Source organism: Salmo trutta, chromosome 5, assembly GCF_901001165.1.
Source record: "Salmo trutta chromosome 5, fSalTru1.1, whole genome shotgun sequence".
Classification (NCBI taxonomy): domain Eukaryota; kingdom Metazoa; phylum Chordata; class Actinopteri; order Salmoniformes; family Salmonidae; genus Salmo; species Salmo trutta.
Window position 1 is genome coordinate 17989578 of NC_042961.1, and position 20088 is coordinate 18009665.

Consider the following 20088-nt stretch of genomic DNA (forward strand, 5'->3'; position numbering starts at 1 on the left):
AGGGAGGTAGCCTAACTGATGAAGAGGGGACACACAGATGCTATTTTAGGAGATGGCGCTTCATCACAAATAAAAAAAATTCTCACTGTCATGCCAACTTGTTGTTTTGACCAATTAGCAAGTCTTTGGAGTCTGATATGGGGTTAGAGGTCAGGGATGAATGGGGTTGCCACAATGATGGGCTACTCACCCTAGTGCAGTTGTTGGCTTTGGGCTCCAGCTCCCCCACCTTGGTGATCTGTTTCAGGAAGTCAGACTCCTGCATGCCAGGCTGGGAACCCCTACGCTTGAACAACGCCCGTGGGCTCCCCAGGACCACTTGGAGGTTCACTGCAAAACCTGGAGAAAAGGAAGAGGTTCATATGCCTGGTCCGATGATTATGGCTCACACATCACATGTCAATCTTGGGATCAATTAATTCCTTGCTTTAATCATCCTGGAAGTGACAACATACAGATCATTGATGACCTCGAACTATGGTGCAACTGACCGGAGATCAGATATATCTCAACTGTGCGGCAGAGTGTGTGCACGTGGGTGTGTATGTTTGCTGTTCATGACTATGCATTGAGAATGCCAGACAGTATCACAGGAAGATCCCACTACAGTATCTCATATTACTCTCCTTATCTCAGTTACAGTATATGCGATACCACTGGGTATGGGGTGTGCTGATGGCTGCATGGAATAGCATATTACGTTTACTCGCCTCTCCATGTTTCTAGCACACTGTTTTCTAGGCCATAACTCTACTCTCATGGGTATCCTTCTACTCCACTGAGAGATTGTTGTGTGTGTGTGTGTGTGTGCGTGTGAGATTGTGTTGTGTATTTCCTGCATTTTGAGTCAAAGAAGGTCGCCAGTTTAACACGCACACATACACACACACACACACACACACAGTGTGTCTGAGTTAGTCCACTGAGATCTTCCTATTGGGTCAGTCCTATCAGGCATATTACTGAGCAGTGAGTGATACTGCAGTGAAGGCCCAGAAGCTGTACCCCAGGTATGATAGATGGGTATGAAAGCAATTATAAGATATACATCTCTTAACCTGCAGCTAAGGTGGTATGAAGATTAGTGCATCTGTTAGCAATGCCTGTCTGTCAGTGCAGTTTCTGTCTCAATAGTTTCATCCAGCTTCCTTTCCTGGCTTCTTTTCCTTGTCCTTTTCTTTATGGTTCTGTTTCTATGCATTGTATGTACTGTACGTGTTAGAAACTATACAAAGAACTCCCTTTCATCTTATATTGCGCAAGTGAACAGCAAACCTGGTTTCTAAAACAAACAACAAACGCCTCTCCCCCATGTGACCTACTTGTGTGTATGTACAGGAGGTTGGTGGCATCTTAATTGGGGAGGATGGGCTCGTGGTAATGAGTGGAATGGTAACAAACACATCAAGCACATGGTTTCCAGGTGTTTGATGCCATTCCATTTGCTCTGTTCCAGACATTATTATGAGTCGTCCTCCCTTCAGCAGCCTCCACTGACTGACATGTACTGTATGTGTATCTGATAGATGCACACACTACATGTTAATGTTTTTAAATGTATGTCAATTGTAAAGTTTTTTTTATCTGTAATGTATTTTTCGTTATGTGTCGGACCCCAGTAAGACTAGTTTTCGCTAATGGGGATCCTAATAAATTAAGTCAAGCATATCTTTGTCTGTTGAATTGTCACTGATATGGCATGATACAATGGTGGAAACCTTTGGAAAGGAGGCAAAGGAGGGATAGACATTTTAGAATACTGTGACACAGCCGGTTACTTCCTGTTTTATGAGTGAGGCTTATGACCATTGGTCAAGAAAATGATTAATATTAGCAATAGCATGAGTCATTAAAGACGAAGTGTTAGCATGCACCATCCCTCTCTTTTTTTGTCCCACTGACTCGCTGTAGCGTAAATACTAAACACATTCATGTTGCTCTCTCAAAATCCTCTTCAGGTGAGAGCTCCACTCCAAGACAATGACGGACAGGGCTTTGCATGTATGTGTGTTGGTGCATGTGTGTGGGCTGAGATATACAGAACTGTGTGTGTGTGTGCGCGTGCGCACTCGTGTGTGTGTGTGTGCCTGCACCAGAAGAATACTAAACCATCTCCTCTTTCTCTGGCCCAATTGTGGCCCAGTAAATGAGATCGAGCAGCGATGGGACGGATTAATTGGCCTACTTGGCTGCTAACAATAGCCTCCAATACCACAATACAAGTTATTAAGGTAAAAGCTGCAATTTACACACTGCTCACCATTGCCCATTCTACATCAGATGAATAGTGATTAAAGGGGGTTTTTGTGGGCAAAAAAAATGTGATTGCAGGTTTGTTGGTGAATATAATATATGTACACTACCGTTCAAAAGTTTGGGGTCACTTAGAAATGTCCTTGTTTTTGAAAGAAAAGCACATTTTTTGTCCATTAAAATAGAATCAAATTGATCAGAAATACAGTGTAGACATTTTTATGGAATATCTACACAGGCGTACAGAGGCCCATTATCAGCAACGATCACTCCTGTGTTCCAATGGCACGTTGTGTTAGCTAATCCAAGTTGATCATTTTTAAAGGTTAATTGATCATTAGAAAACCCTTTTGAAACTATGTTAGCACAGCTGAAAACTGTTGTACTAATTAAAGAAGCAATAAAACTGGCCTTCTTTAGACTAGTTGAGTATCTAGAGCATCAGCATTTGTGGGTTCGATTACAGGCTCAAAATGGCCAGAAACAAAGTACTTTCTTCTGTAACTTGTCAGTCTATTCTTGCTCTGAGAAATGAAGGCTATTCCATGCGAGAAATTGCCAAGAAACTGAAGATCTCATACAAAGCTGTGTACTACTCCCTTCACAGAACAGCGCAAACTGTCTCTAACCAGAATAGAAAGAGGAGTGGGAGGCCCCGGTGCACAACTAAGCAAAAGGACAAGTACATTAGTGTCTAGTTTGAGAAACAGATGCCTCACAAGTCCGCAACTGGCAGCTTCATTAAATTGTACCCACAAAACACCAGTGTCAACGTCAACAGTGAAGAGGCGACTCCGGGATGCTGGCCTTCTAGGCAGAGTTGCAAAGAAAAAGCTATATCTCAGACCGGCCAATAAAATTAAAAGATTAAGATGTTCAAAAGAACACAGACACTGGACAGAGGAACTCTGCCTAGAAGGCCAGCATAATCCATAGTTATATTCAAATAGCTCCGTTTTGTTCGTGCGTTCAGGTCAGTATCCGAAGGGTGACGCGCGAGCGCATTTCGTGACAAAAAAATTCTAAATATTCCATTACCGTACTTCGAAGCATGTCAAACGCTGTTTAAAATACATTTTTATGCGATTTTTCTCGTGAAATAGCGATAATATTCCAACCGGGCGATGTTGTATTCATTCAAAGGCTGATAGAAAAAAATGGAGAATTCTCATGAACGCGCATCTCCAGTGTCACTGTTCCCAGCCTGACCCCTCACAAACAGAGCTCCTGTACTTCGCCCAGAGACTGCAGACACCCCATTACACTTTCTGGCGCCTTCTGAGAGCCAATGAAAGCCTTAGGAAATGTCACGTTACAGCAGAGATGCTGTGTTTTTGATAGAGATGCCACAGAAGGAGAACAAATTGTCAGACAGGGCACTTCCTGTATGGAATCTTCTCAGGTTTTGGCCTGCCATATGAGTTCTGTTATACTCACAGACACCATTCAAACAGTTTTAGAAACTTTAAAGGGTTTTCTATCAAAATCTACTAATTATATGCATATTCTCGTTTCTCGGCAAGAGTAGTAACCAGTTTAAATCGGGTACGTTTTTTATCCGGCCATGCAAATACTGCCCCTTAGCCCCAACAGGTTAACATGCATGAAACCAAGGCTTTTACGATTACAGAAGTCAACAAATGACAGCGCCTGGGGAATGGGAGTGGAGCTAGGCACTGCAGGGCCTGGATTAACCTCTACATCACCAGTGGAACAGAGGAGGAGTAGGATAAGGGTACGGATAAAGGCTATAAGAACTGGTCATCTAGTACATTCAGAACAGAGAGTAAAAGGAGCAGGTTTCTGGGCACGATAAATAGATTCAAGGCATAATGTACAGTGGGCTGTGAGTCAACCTAGGCATTGAGTTTTTTTATTTTACCTTTATTTAACTAGGCAAGTCAGTTGAGAACAAAATCTTATTTTCAATGACGGCCTAGGAACAGTGGGTTAACTGCCTTGTTCAGGGGCAGAACGACAGATTTTTACCTTGTCAGCTCGGGGATTTCATCTTGCAACATTTTGGTTACTAGTCCAACACTCTAACCACTAGGCTACCACCGGCATTGAGTTACAATGAGAGAGGTATTGTCTCTATAGACACCATTTAAACCAGGTGAGGTCACCACATGTGTGGGAGGTGGAACAAAACGGTTAGCTAAGGCATATTGAGCAGGGCTGGTGGCTCTACAGTGAAATAAGACAATCACTAATCAACACAGCAATGGACAAGGCATATTGACATTAGGGAGAGGCATGCGTAGCTGAGTGATCATGGGGTCTAGTGAGTAGCTTGGCGGGCTGAAGACACGGCGATTCAGACAGCTAGTGGGCCGGGTCTAGCAGGCAAGCAGATGGGCATTCAGGGGACGTCGCGATGGAGGAGCCTGTTGAAAACCCCCTCGGGCGGATTACGTCGGTAGTCCAGTCATGATGGATCGGCGGGGCTCCGTATCGGCAGTAAAAGGGGTCCAGGCCTATTGGAAAAATAGGTATTGCAGCCCAAGGAGTGGTTGATGGACCTCTTCAGCTAGCCGGGAGATGGGCCTAACATAGGCTAGCTCCAGGCTAATTGGTGCTTGCTCCGGGACAGAGACGTTAGCCAGGAGTAGCCACTCGGATAGCAGCTAGCTAGCTGCGATGATCCAGGTGAAAAGGTTCAGAGCTTGTGGTAGGAATCCGGAGATTTGGATAAAAGAAGTCCGATATGCTCTGGATTGAATCGCGCTGTGCAGACTGGCAGGAGTTGTCCAGGCTAAAGGTTAGCTGATGACCGCTAGCAGTGGCTAGCTGACTACTAGCTAGTAGCTAGTTAGCTGGCTAGCTTCTGTTAGGGGTTCCGGTTCTAGAGTAAAGAAAATAGCAGATCCATACCACATTGGGTGAGGCTGGTTGCAGGAGAATATGTTGAAGTTGAGGTTAAAAAAATGTTTGTAAAAAATATATACGAAATATATGCGAAGAAAAAAATATATATACACGGGATACGACAAGAAAAAAAAACGCCTGACTGCTATGCCATCTTGGAATTGATCTATGCCATCTTTGGAACTGTGCCACACAGATTGCAAAATAGTTTGGAAGAGATCTTTGATGTACCGATTCCATGGTATGAGTTGATATATAAAACAATGCAAGATTCAAGACTTCGTGCTTTTCAGCTAAAATTATTATAAAGATTTCTTGCCACCAACAAAATATTGAATATTTGGGGCATAAAATCATCGAAGCTCTGCAGATTTTGTTGTGAGGATACAGAATCAATAGACCATTTATTTTGGTATTGCCCTTAGGTAGCCTGTTTCTGGTCTCAGGTTCAGGAATGGCTGAAAATGCATAGCATTGATCTAAAATTGACCCTAGAAATAGTACTGTTAGGAGATATGGAGAGACCGGGTCAGTCAATTACTAAGATACTAATTCTCTTAGTAAAAGTATTTATCTTCAACACGCAATCTGTGGATTGTATTTGATTAGATAAATTGAAATTGTACGTTAAACATAACCGCAGAGTTGAAAGATATACACTACCATTCAAAAGTTTGGGGTCACACATTGCTAATGTTGTAAATGACTATTGAAGCTGGAAACGGTTGATTTTGAATGGAATATCTACATAGGCGTACAGAGGCCCATTATCAGCAACCATCACTCCTGTGTTTCAATGGCACACTGTGTTAGCTAATCCAAGTTTATCATTTTAAACGGCTAATTAATCATTAGAAAACCCTTTTGCAATTATGGTTGCACAGCTGAAAACCATTGTCCTGATTAAAGAAGCAATAAAACTGGCCTTCTTTAGACTAGTTGAGGATCTGGAGCATCAGCATTTGTGGGTTCGATTACAAGCTCAAAGTTCTTTCTTCTGAAACTCGTCAGTCTATTCTTGTTCTGAGAAATGAAGACTATTCCATGCCAGAAATTGCCAAGAAACTGAAGATCTCGTACAACGCTGTGCACTACTTCCTTCACAGAACAGCGCAAACTGTCTCTAACCAGAATAGAAAGAGGAGTGGGAGGCCCCGGTGCACAACTGAGCAAAAGGACAAGTATATTAGAGTGTCTAGTTTGAGAAACAGACACCTCACAAATCCTCAACTGGCAGCTTCATTAAATAGTACCCGCAAAACACCAGTGTCAACGTCAACAGTGAAGAGGCGATGCCGAGACGATGGCCTTCTAGGCAGAGCACAGACACTGGACAAAGGAACTAGAAGGTCAGCATCCCAGAGCCGCTTCACTGTTGACGTTGAGAAGTGATGGTTGCTGATAATGGGCCTCTGTACGCCTATGTAAATATTCCATAAAAAATCAGCCGTTTCCAGCTACAATAGTCATTTACAACATTAACAATGTCTATACTGTATTTCTGATCAATTTGTTTTTCTTTTAATGGAGTGAAATGTTTTTTTTTACAGGGTCAGTCATAGTAGTACGGCACCCCTGGAGTAAATTGGGATTGAGTGCCTTGCTCATTGGCACATCAACAGATTTTTCACCTTGTCCGCTCAGGTATTCAAACCAGCGACCTTTCGGTTACTGGCCCAACTTTGTAACCGCTAGGCTAGCTATCGCCATTTAGCAGGCGCTTTTATCCAACGCGACTTAATAATGGGTCCATATATTTTCATATGGGTGACCCCAGCAGGAATTTGACCCATGAACCTTAGCATTACAAGAGCCATGCTCTACCAACTGAATCACACAGAACAATAAGAAAGACTAGGGGAGATAGGGAGAGTAGAGGAAAGGAGAAAAGGAAAAAGGTTGATAAGGGGAGACGGAGATGAGGAGAGGAGTAGGCTCTTCTGTTACAATGTCTTAATTGTCTGTGTGTGTGTGTGGTGTGTGGTGTGTGGTGTGTGTGTGTGTGTGTGTGTGTGTGTGTGTGTGTGTGTGTGTTTGTTTGTTAGCACAGAGTATGGGTAAAACGTGTCTATGTGTATCGCATGTCTGGCTGTGTCTCTTTCTTTGCACGCTTGAGTGTCAGTGTGTGGTTAGCAGAACCATTAATGCAGGAGGGCCCACTAGATGGGTTTGTTATGGACAGAGCAGAGAGAGAGGAGAAAGAGGGAGAGAGAGAAGGCTGAAGTGGTGAGTAGCATCCCACTTTCCTTTTAGATGTGCTTACAGCTGAGAAGCACCGTTCCCTGACGCACCCTTTTAGAGAGAGACCGAGAACAGTCTCCCACTCCTCACCCCAAACACAAGAGCCCATTAGTAGTGTGAAGCAGTTTACAACACCATGTTGGGCCGCATTCCAGGTTTAAAAAACATTGGGTTCAGTTCCTCTGCCCCAGATGATTAGATGTGCTCTTACCTGCCATGTCGATGGCGAAGGGGCGGTCGGGCCTCCAGCCAGTGTACCAGCCCACCACTTTGCCCTTCTCGACTATGGGGCGCTCGTACCTCCGCCCACTGACCAGCCCCACCGGCCACACTGACACACCCCGCGTCGAACGCATCTAGAGAAACAGAGGGGGAGAGAGAGTTAGACACACAAACACAAACACACAGAAGCCCCATAGGCCACACAGACAGGCACTATGATCCGAAAACAGGAGAGGTCAAAGCAATAGGATTCTTGGTGTGAATTAGCTCCAGGCCTTTCCAGCTCGTTCATATCAGTGTAGATAGAGGATAGCAGACAGGGAGGCAGTTTTAGACTTTTGAGATGAACCGTCTGTGTCCATACATAGTACTGCCACCCTCCTCAAATCAAGCTGTGAAGTAGATCAACAACCACATTTATTTGGTGGCAAACGTCGGATGAAATATCTGAAGAAATCTGATAAGGTGGAAATCAGCATGGCTAGACTCCTTGCTTCACTGGATCCTACACTAAATGAAATAGCAGAGTAGAATGGGGCCCGGGTACATTTTCACCGTGAATTAATTACAGACAGCCAGCAGCAGGGTAGAGCCAGACTGTTTGTGTGTAAGTGTGTAAATTGCGTTTAGCCTTGGAGTGTGGAACACGTGTGTGTGTGTGTGTGTGTGTGTGGTGTGTGTGTGTGTGTGTGTGTGTGTGTGTGTGTGTGTGTGTGTGTATACAGTTACTGTGTGTGTGTGTGTGTGTGTGTGTGTGTGTGTGTGTGTGTGTGTGTGTGTGTGTGTGTGTGTGTGTATATGCTTGCTTGTGTGTGTGCATGCATTCATTTGTTTGTTTGCTGCTGTGTGTGTAACATTTCATACATCATTTCCAGTATAGATTTCCATAAAGTGTTATTCTCCTTTCAGAACCTCAAACCACCTGAAGGAAGTCACTCATGGGCAAAACATACAAGACAGTATTGGATTACAGAGCGACAATGACGCCTTGTGATTCTTCACACAAACGGTCAAGGCAGGGCCTAGATCTTTCATGTCTCCTCTCCACCTCCCAGCGCTCAACAGAGTGATGGGAAGGCTCTCTCTCCCTTTCTCTCTCTCTCTCTTCCCCTTTACCCATGCACACAGCTTAGAAGTCTTCTCTTCAAATGCTGTACCCCTTGAGCTTGTGCGACGCTAAAACCCTTCTCAACCTTTGTTTCCTCCAGGGTTTTTTTTTTCAAAGGCTTCCAGTCGAGTCTGTCAAAACGGAGATGAAAAGAGAGTGAATGTCCGCTCGCTCACTGTTTACTGTTCCCGTGTGTAATCTTAATTTTAGCCTTATGGTACAGCATCGTTTCCAGCCTTAATGGTCTTTGATGGGGTTTTAACCTGAGTAGCCAGATGAAGACTGTTGTGGAGGAATCAAGTAGGTGACACTGGGTAGCAGCAAAAAATGAGTCGACATTCATTTGGTTCTAATTATGTTTCGTCCAGATCCTGACCCGTGTTTGGATATGCATAATTCCTCAAATGAATGGAGACTTAGGGATGGAGCAGTTGTTTAAAAGACATCCTTAAAAATGCTTCCAATGTATTCTTAATTACAAAGCACCCCCATAGTACCCATATAGTCCTACCCACTAGACACTCCAAGATCGGAGATGATTGCTATCCAATCACACACAGATCAGTGATTAAAAAAGGAATGGAGGAAAGAAGGACGAATGTTCAATTGGACCAGGGCCTCAGAGAAAAAGCAAAGGCAGACCTGGGAACTGTAAAGATTGATTAAAAGCTCCAGCCTCTGCAGGCATGGACCCAGACTGTCAAAACCAACATCAACCGTATAATACCTGTGCTAGAGAAATAGTCAATACCCTTCAGACAGAATCCACTCTGCAGAGAATTCTAGCTCTAAAAATAGACCCAAAAAGAATTGCTTTGTGACCTATAACCTCTACTGGCTCTATGCTGGCGTTTTGGGACATCGAGGAAACCAGATCCCATTATTGACATACATTGGATTTTGACACAGTAGATGGGTTCCTGGTCTCTATCTGAAATGGAGGTATACTTTCCACATAGCGGCATTGTCTGACTGAGTGGTACAGAAAAAAGTCATACCTTAAAGGATAATCAAATCAAATCACATCTTATTGGTCATATACACATATTTAGCAGATGTTATTGCGGGTGTAGCGAAATACTTATGTTCCTAGCTCCAACAGTGCAGTAGTATCTAACAATTCACAACAATACACACAAATCTACAAGTAAAATAATGGAATTAAGAAATATATAAATATTAGGACAAGCAATGTCGGAGTGGCATTGACTAGAATACAGTAGAATACAGTATATCCATATGGAATGAGTTAAAACAGTATGTAAACATTATTAAAGTGGCCAGTGTTCCTTATTAAAGTGACCAGTGATTCCATGTCTATGTACATGGGGCAGCAGCCTCTAAGGTGCAGGGTTGAGTAACCGGGTGGTAGTCAGCTAGGGACAGTGACTAAGTTCAGGGCAGGGTACTGGGTGGAGGCCGGCTAGTGATGGCTATTTAACAGTCTGATGGCCTTGAGATAGAATATCTTTTTCATTATCTAGGTCCCAGCTTTGATGCACCTGTACTGACCTTGCCTTCTGGAAGATAGCGGGGGAACAGGCTGTGGCTCTGGTGGTTGTTGTCCTTGATGATCTTTTTGGCCTTCCTGTGACATCGTGTGCTGTAGGTGTCCTGGAAGGCAGGCAGTGTGTCCCCGGTGATGTGTTGGGCAGACCGCACCACCCTCTGGAGAGCCCTGCGGTTGCGGGCTGTGCAGTTCCTCTACCAGGCATTGATTCAGACCGACAGGATGCTCTCAATGGTGCATCTGTAAAACTTTGTGAGGGTCTTAGGGGCAAAGACTCATTTATTCAGCCTTGAAGAGGCTCTGTTGTGCCTTCTCTACCACACTGTCTGTGTGGGTGGACCATTTCAGATTGTCAGTGATGTGTACACTGAGGAACTTTTCACCTTCTCCACTGCGGTCCCATTGATGTGGATGGGGGCGTGCTCCCTCTACTGTCTCCTGAAGTCTATGATCAGCTCCTTAGTTTTGTTGACATTGAGGGAGAGGTTCTTTTCCTGGCACCACTCTGCCAGGGCCCTCACCTCCTTCCTGTAGGCTGTCTCGTCATTGTTGGTAATCAGGCCTACGACTGTTGTGTCATCTGCAAACTTGATGATTGAGTGAGTACAGGAGGGGGCTGAGCACACACCCTTGTGGGGCCCCTGTGTTGAGGGTCAGCGTAGTCGAGGTGTTGTTTCCTACCTTCACCACCTGGGGGCGGCCCGTCAGGAAGTCCAGGACCCAGTTGCACAGGGCGGGGTTCAGACCCAGGGCCCCGAGCTTAATGATGAGCTTGGAGGGTACTATAGTGTTGAAGGCTGAGCTGTAGTCAATGAACAGCATTCTTACATAGGTATTCCTCTTGTCCAGATGGGAAAGGGCAGTGTGCAGTGTAATGTCAATTACATCGTCTGTGGATTCGGAGTGAACTTTTGATGAGGGGAATAGGAGAATACGTCAGGTTACCATTTAAGATGTCATCTATCTAATATTGAGTTGCAACATAGTCAGTGAATATTTAGGCTGCTTTTGTTTACTCCATATTAACGGAGGTGATATGTAAAGTGTATGCATATACAATGGGATTTTTAACGATACAGTATAAATCCATTATAAATGTGTTCCTCTCCTAGAGAATAAGCTGTCATTTAATTGTGTGCTCATACACTCTTTCCTTGGTGCGATTTTAATCAATCCTTCTCCATGTGTCATTAATATGCATAGCGGGGGCTACGAAAGAGAGAGAGGGAGAAAAAAATGATGAATTAAATTAGAGGAGAGAAAATGAGGAGGTTATGAAATGGTGATGCAATGATACATGGTGTGTGCGCGGGTTGGTGTAAGGGGTTGGGGTTGAGTTTGCTGTGTCTGAAAGAATGATGAAGTGTGTGTGTGTGGGTGTGTGGGTGTGTGTTTGTGCTCTAAGGGCATCGTTTCTGTCTCCATCCTTCTAAGCAGCTGGGTGTGGGGCGGGGGGTGGGTTCAGGGTTGGAGGGTAGACAATGCCAGCATTTTGAAAGACTCACGACTCACACTGCTCCTGAGGGTGGAGAAATAAATGAGGAGAGGGATGAGGAGGGAGGAATAGAGGAAGGGAGAGAAAGAGAGAGAGGGTAGTACATGAGAGGATAAGAGAGAAGAGGACACAAGGAAAGAGAGAAGAGAGAAGAGGACACACGGAAAGAGAGAAGAGTGGGAGAGGATGGAAAAGGAAAGCAGGGAGGTGATGAGAGAGGAACGGATCCATAAATAAGGAAAAGAGAGAGGGAGAGAGGAGAGGAGACAGAGCGGGAGAATAGAAGGGGTGTGCCAGTGCAGTAATGAGTAACCAGAGCTAGTGTAAAATCAAGTGTCTGTTCTCACGCCCTGTTCTACGCACTTCACCTCTCTCACACCTCCTCCATCTTTCTCACCACCCTCTCTTCTTCACTACACTACCTTTTCTCTCTCCTTCCCCTTCCTTCTCCCCCCTCCTCCTCTCCACCACCTACTCAGACACAGCCAATTTCTATCTGTGGGATTCTCTTCTTTCTGCTTCAGTTCCCAGACAGAAAAAACCCCCTCTAGTATGTAATTATGATAATTGCTCACATGGGTTTGATGGAATTGGATTTCAGATTTTGCTCTTCCTCTCTTTCTTGCGGTTCCTTTGTTCCCTTTCTAGGGGCCAACTGAACACTATGAAACCATGGACATTGATTGAATTTGTCCTGGCAATGTGTCAGTGTAGTTCAAGTCCAAGTATGTAGACCTATCCTTAAGTATGTAGGCCCATCTTCCACACCAATTAATAGTCTGCTCATTTCAGAATAGTTTCTACCCTTGTTAAGGTGGGAGAGCCAAAATTGTGTTCAATTCTTTTCTGACCTCTGCCTGCCCTTGACCTGTCGTTTGCCTGCCCCCCTGTTTTTGTAATAAACTTTTGTTACTTCGAAACTGTCTGCATCTGGGTCTTCTCCGGAGCTTGACACTTTTCATTAATTGGTAGGATGTTCTACCTCACTTTTACCAGCAGGTCTCATGTGCCTATCACCCAGTAGCACTCACATTTGTAATTATGAAGTGCTTTGAAAGGCTGGTCATGACTCACACCATCATTCCAGACACCGTATACCCACTCCAATTCGCATACCGCACCGACAGATCCACAGATGACGCAATCTCTATTGCACATCACAATGCCCTCTCCCACCTGGACAAGTTGGGAAATAACGATGTGAGAATGCTGTTCATCGACTACAGCTCAGCATTCAACACCATAGTCCCCTCAGCTGGGGACCCTGGGACTGAACACCTCTCTCTGTAACTGGATCCTGGACTTCCTGATGGGCCGGCCCCAAGGGGTGAGGGTAGGCAACAACACCTCTGCCACGCAGAGGGCCCCCTCAATGCTGGGCCCCCTCAATGCTGTGTGCTTAGTCCTCTCCTGTACTCCCTGTTCAACCACGACTGCATAGCCATCAAATCAAATTTATTTATATAGCCCTTCTTACAGCTGATATCTCAAAGTGCTATACAGAAATCCAGCCTAAAACCCCAAACAGCAAGTAATGCAGGTTTAGAAGCACGGCGGCTAGGAAAAACTCTCTAGAAAGGCCAAAACCTAGGAAGAAACCTAAAGAGGAACCAGGCTATGAGGGGTGGCCAGTCCTCTTCTGGCTGTGCCGGGTGGCACAGAACATGGCCAGAACATGGCCAAGACTCAACACCATCATCAAGTTTGCTGATACAATAGTGGTAGGCCTTATCACCGACGCTGAGGAGACAGTGTACAGGGAGGAGGTCAGAGACTTGGCAATGTGGTGCCAACACAACAATCACTCCCTCAACCTCAGTAAGACCAAGGAGCTGATCGTGGACTACAACAGGAGAAAGAGGGGAGTGCACCCTCCCTCCCCATGCACATCGAGAGCTTCAGGTTCTTTGGTGTCTACATCACTAAGGGCATAACACGGTCCACACGCACCTGCACAGTCGTGAAGAGGGCAAAACAGCACCTCTTCCCCCTCAGGAGGCTGAAAAGATTTGCTTCCTCAAAAAGTTCTACAGCTGCACCATCGAGAGCATCTTGACTGGCTGCATCACCGCTTATGGCAAATGCACAACCCTCGACCGCAAAGCGCTACAGAGGGTGGTGTGGACAGCCCAGTACATCACTGGGGCTGAGCTCCCTGCCATCCAGGACCTCTATATCAGGCGGTGTCAGAGGAAGGACAAAATAATTAACGAAGACTTTAGCCACCCAAGCCATAGACCAGGGATGAGTAACTCCAGTCCTCGGGGGCCTGATTGGTGTCACACTTTTGCCCCAGCTGCAGCTAACACACCTGACTCCAATAATCAACTAACCATGATTTTCCGTTTAGAATGCAATTAATTTAATCAGCTGAGTTAGGTTGGGATGGGGAAAAAGTGTGACACCACTCTGGCCCCCGAGGACTGGAGTTGCCCACCCTTGCCGTAGAATGTTCACTCTGCTACCGTCCGGCAAACGATACCGAAGCATCAGCTCTCTGACCAACAGGCTCAGAGACAGCTTCGGTCCCAAAACCATAAGACTGCTACATAGCCATCAGACTGCTAAATAGTTAAATAATGGTTACCTGGACTATCTGCACTGATCCTATCTTGCACTGATTCTATGCACACTCACAAGACCATATATACACACTATATACACACACTACACAAACACTCTCACACAAAACCCACACATATTCACATTCACTACATACTGTACGCACACACACACACAAGACACACACACACACACATGCCAACAACACAAACACACATACACACACACATACCAACATAACAAAAAAAAAACTTTTACACTCATCATACGCTGCTGCTACTTTCTTCGAATTTTTTTAAATCCAAAATGGTTCTTCAGCTGTCCCCATAAGAGAACCTTTTATAGTTCCAGGTAGAACCCTTTTTGGCTCCAGGTAAGACCCTTTTGGGTTCCATGTAGAACCCTCTGTAGAAAGGTTTCTACATGGAATCCAAAAGGGTTCTACCTGCAACCAAAAAAAAGGTTATTCAAAGGGTTTTCCTATGGTGACAGCCATAGATACAGTAGCACTTTTGTTTCTAAGAGTGTACGCTGTTTTTTATTTTACTCATATTATTCTCTATTCTTATGACTAGTCATGTTACCCTGCCTTCATGTACATATCTACCTCAAGTACCTTGTACCTCTGCACATTGATCTGGTACTGGTACTCCCTGTATATAGCTCCACATTGATCTGGTACTGGTACTCCCTGTATATAGCTCCACATTGATCTGGTACTGGTACTCTCTGTATATAGCTCCACAATGATCTGGTACTGGTACTCCCTGTATATAGCTCCACATTGATCTGGTACTGGTACTCCCTGTATATAGCTCCACATTGATCTGGTACTGGTACTCTCTGTATATAGCTCCACATTGATCTGTTACTGGTACTCCCTGTATATAGCTCCACATTGATCTGGTACTGGTACTCCCTGTATATAGCTCCACATTGATCTGGTACTGGTACTCCCTGTATATAGCTCCACATTGATCTGGTACTGGTACTCCCTGTATATAGCTCCACATTGATCTGGTACTGGTACTCCCTGTATATAGCTCCACATTGATCTGGTACTGGTACTCCCTGTATATAGCTCCACATTGATCTGGTACTGGTACTCCCTGTATATAGCTCCACATTGATCTGGTACTGGTACTCCCTGTATATAGCTCCACATTGATCTGGTACTGGTACTGCCTGTATATAGCTCCACATTGATCTAGTACTGGTACTCCCTGTATATAGCTCCACATTGATCTGGTACTGGTACTCCCTGTATATAGCTCCACATTGATCTGGTACTGGTACTCCCTGTATATAGCTCCACATTGATCTGGTACTGGTACTCTCTGTATATAGCTCCACATTGATCTGGTACTGGTACTCCCTGTATATAGCTCCACATTGATCTGGTACTGGTACTTCCTGTATATAGCTCCACATTGATCTGGTACTGGTACTTCCTGTATATAGCTCCACATTGATCTGGTACTGGTACTCTCTGTATATAGCTCCACATTGATCTGGTACTGGTACTCTCTGTATATAGCTCCATTCTTGTGTATTTTATTCCTCATGTTGCTATTTGTATTTTCTAACTCATCATTGTTGGGAAGGGCTCATAGGCAAACATTTCATGGTTAAGTCTACACCTGTTGTATTAGGCACATGTGATTTGAGGACTATAGGCCTGCCATTTCCTTCAAGCCTTTGACTGAACAGCTTTATCTGACAAGCTGTCTGGTTGCAGTAATTTTAAGTCAGACCAATGCACATTTCTGACTGACAGACTGGCAGACTATGCTTACACAAACACTTGGGAGCCATTCAGTATTGGCAAAGGGTGCTGCAGTTACGCTGTTACCACAGGCTCACGACTTCCCACTGCCCTGGAGCAAAATGCAAACTCACCCAGAGGCTGTGATTGCTCACAGGGCATTAATGTGAAATATGCCCGGTTCTGTTTGCTGACACTCCATTCCGAGGCAGCAAAGCTGGTGGAATGTCTGGCACACATAATGAATTGTGCCGAGCCATGACCTGTTAATGCTTGATAACAGAGAAAACATCCAATAATTCTTTCTTTATGCAAAGCATTTCCAGCTGGTTTCCTCTCAAACTCAGACATTAGCGACCATTAGAAATGTGCTGGTAGTTGACATAAAAAATATGTCCCGCCCCTCCTCAACGTAAAAACTATTTTCACATGACCCTCCCCTTGTACTGTAAAAAAAATTGCACACCCTCCCCCCTCGTTAAATTTACTCAAAATAATGTTGACGGCCACAAATAAAAATAACTGTTCCGACATCAGCATGCATTTGTGGCACAGTCGATGCCAGGCAGGGATACGGGCCAGAAGGTAGAGGGTTCGCCTACTACCACAGACGAGCTTACTCACTCTGCCTGTTTCATTACACAACAATCAGAGCTGGCTGCACACAATGATCAGCTAGGGGGAAATCAGATTTTCTATATTTTGATGCTATATTCATAATTATATATAATATATGCAACTAGTTATCCACCAACAGGATTCTGTACCAATGCACCACACAACCAATAAGTAAAGCATGTATCGACTTCGGGCACTTCAATATCATGGTTTGCATTTTCAACATCACAATAAAACAGGCTTAGTCTATGTAACTCTTGACAAACAGAAAATATATCCGTCCCTACCTTGCAGGCCTAGCCAGTATTGAAGGCTTGTCTTCACAATCTCCCAATATCATTAAACATTCTGGTGTTTTGTAACAGATGTCTCTTTCCATTCATCAAATGGCTGCTGCACAGTTTAGATGCTGGAATTAAATTTTGGACGAACGTGCACAGATAGCCTACAGGACATTTGAAGTAGCCTAATCAAGTTAAAACATTGTGACTGGTTGTGTTTATGGAGTGTACACTGTTCTTTATTTTAGTCTTATTATTATCTATCCTTATGCCTAGTCACTTTACCCTGCCTGCATGTACACATCTACCTCAAATACAAGGCATATAAAGGTAATACAGTTAAATGACAAAGGCTATATAGAAGTATTATGTTCTAGGTGCGTGAGGAAAAGCCGCTCCGATTGGAGAGGAGGCAGAGCATGTGTTAAGCCTTCCTGAATAACTGGGCCTGCTGGGAGCAAATGTGGCCACATTATTATAGGATGACTTGGGAGAATGATGGTCTGCAACAGACAGAGCATCTCAGTATCAGAAGTTAAAATACAGCCAGACTGGCCTGCTACTGTCCCTTTCTAGACCTTATAAACTGTTGAAAATAGACCCACAACTGATCCAAATGGAATGAAACGTTCAAATCACAGGGCTTTTGCACCATTATTCAAAGGACATCTCCACTGCGGTTTCCGGACTAGAGTAGAATGTTGTACCCACTTGAAAACAATAATGCAAATATTCATTGCATTGTGTTGTTGTAGGCTAGTCTAGGTAGGATAATTGTATTGTCCCTAAACAAGATCAATAGGGGAGCTTTTTGAGCTGTGTGTCTCACTGTTCTTTCATGCGCAATGACACACCTGGCCTCTCAGCTGCCTATCAGCTATTCCTATTTGTTCTTGTGGATTCATATTGAAAATTGATGCACCTTTGAATAAATGTTTATGTGTTATATGATTGCTAGTTAGCATATTTCAGGTCCGGACAAATGATCCACCCACTACTATTGTCACTATGAATGGTGGATAGAGGGCAGGATAGGCAGACTGGTAGACTATTGACCTGTGGTATAGTAATAGTTAACGTGCAGAAAAAGTTGCTCTGGATAAGAGCGTCTGCTAAATGACGTAAATGTAAAATGTAAAATGTAGAAAAGCATAGTGCATAAGGGAAGTACAAAAACCCATTGATATAGGGGAGGTGCATGCAAGCAGATGAGAAAATGTGGATATATGGAAGAAATTATAAAGTAAAACCTGCAAAAGAGCGAATGTAAACCAGGGAAAAAATGAACTACCCTCCCCTGTGCCCAATAAAAATATTACATAAAAAAAGTTAGACAACCTTCCCCCCCCCCAGTATATTTAATTCTGTCCCTAACACAGAAGAGAGAAACAACATCTAGGATGATCAAATACCTACTCTAAAATCAGTAAGGCTAGTGACACCACTCACTCACTAAGTCACAGTAATTGAATGGTGGTGTTATTAATTATGTAAGGGATAATCAACGATGGCTAGGCATTCTAATATTTCCCAGTGAACGCACAGAGCCCCGAGCTGATTATCATGGCTATAATTGAACACATTTGCCACTAGAAATGTGTTCATTTGCTGGTAGAAATGTGTTCAACATCCACTGAACTAGCTAGCAAGTTAACTAGATAGCTACAGTAGTTGCTGTGGTAACCAAACAAACAGACTTGCTAGTTTAGCTGGCCAAACCATCAGTCCTAGCATGCTATTATGAAAATTGAATTCAACAATGCCAATACTGTTTTCAATTCGACTTTTGCTTTCAAAAGCATCTCAAACATAAAAATGAACTATAGCCATTGAATACTACCGTGCAAATATGGGGTGTGTTATATGCCATTATAAACTGGCTGGTTCAAGCCCTGAATGCTGATTGGCCGACAGGCATGGTATATCAGACCGTATACCACGGGTATGACAAAACATTTATTTGTACTGCTCTAATTACGTTGGTAACCAGTTTATACTGTAATAGCAATAAGGCCGCGTTGTGCCTATGTAACAGTGTAGGTTCCGTCCCTCTCTTCGCCCCAACCCGGGCTCGAACCAGGGACCCTTGCACACATCAACAACTGACACCCCACGAAGCATCGTTACCCATCGCGCCACAAAAGCCGCGGCCCTTGCGACGCAAGGGGAAACCCTACTTCAAGTCTCAGAGCGAGTGACGTCACTGATTGAAACGCTATTAGCGCGCACTACCGCTAACTAACTAGCCATTTCACATCGGTTACACCTAAGAACAACACTTAGCCGTGGTATATTGGCCATATACAGTACCACACCCCCTCGTGCCTTATTGCTTAAATATACCATTGCTAAGGGCATTTCTTATGCACAACGCAACGCCCTTAGCCATGGTATATTGGCAATATAACACAAACACCCAAGGTGCCTAATTGTTATTATAAACTGGTTACCAACGTAATTAGAGCAGTAAAAAGAAGGGCATTCTAGAGCGTGCATTATTTCCCTTTATAAACTTGGTGGGTCAAGTCTTGAATGCTGATTGGCTGAAAGCTGTGGTATAGCCGGTGTGTTGTGCCTAAGAACAACCCTTAGCCGTGGTATATTGGCCATATACCACACCCCCTCGGGCCTTATTGCTTAATTATAAACTGGTTGGTTTGAGCCCTGAATGCTGATTGGCTGAAAACCGTAGTATATCAGACGGTATACCCCGGTTATGACAAAACATGTATTTTGCTTTTCTAATTACATTGGTACTGTAACCAGTTTATAATAGCAATAAGGCATCTCGGGGGTTTGTGGTATATGGCCATTATATCATTGCTAAGATCTGTATCCAGGGACTCCTCGTCGTGTCATGCTTAAGAACAGCCCTTAGCCATGGTATATTGGCCATATACCACACCCCCTCAGGCCTTATTGCTTAAATATACTAGGCTCTTCATAATGTTTACTTTTGCTCATTGACTCTACAAATCCAGTTCTAATGTGGTCTAGCTTGATATTGTACATTTTGGATACAAAACTTCTTTATGAGAAAATAAATAGCCTTGGTTTGACAGCTACACTATCTGTGAAATGCGAGAATAAACAACATGCCAGGTTTGACAGGTTATTACCACAATATGACAGGTCATTAATGCCCTATGATAGACTATTACTATG

The 20088-nt window shown here is 44.0% G+C and overlaps 1 protein-coding gene across 1 annotated transcript in view; it reads right to left on the reverse strand.

Annotated features, from left to right (window-relative positions):
- The window catches only part of LOC115193783 (galactosylgalactosylxylosylprotein 3-beta-glucuronosyltransferase 2-like), a 40043-nt gene that overhangs the window by 2824 nt on the left and 17131 nt on the right, over positions 1-20088 (reverse strand). Inside the window, exons 2-3 of the mRNA XM_029752764.1 lie at positions 7574-7718; positions 191-339 (exon numbers count right to left, since the gene is read on the reverse strand). Coding sequence (XP_029608624.1) covers positions 191-339; positions 7574-7718 — 294 coding nt within the window. The remainder of the gene's footprint in view (positions 1-190; positions 340-7573; positions 7719-20088) is intronic.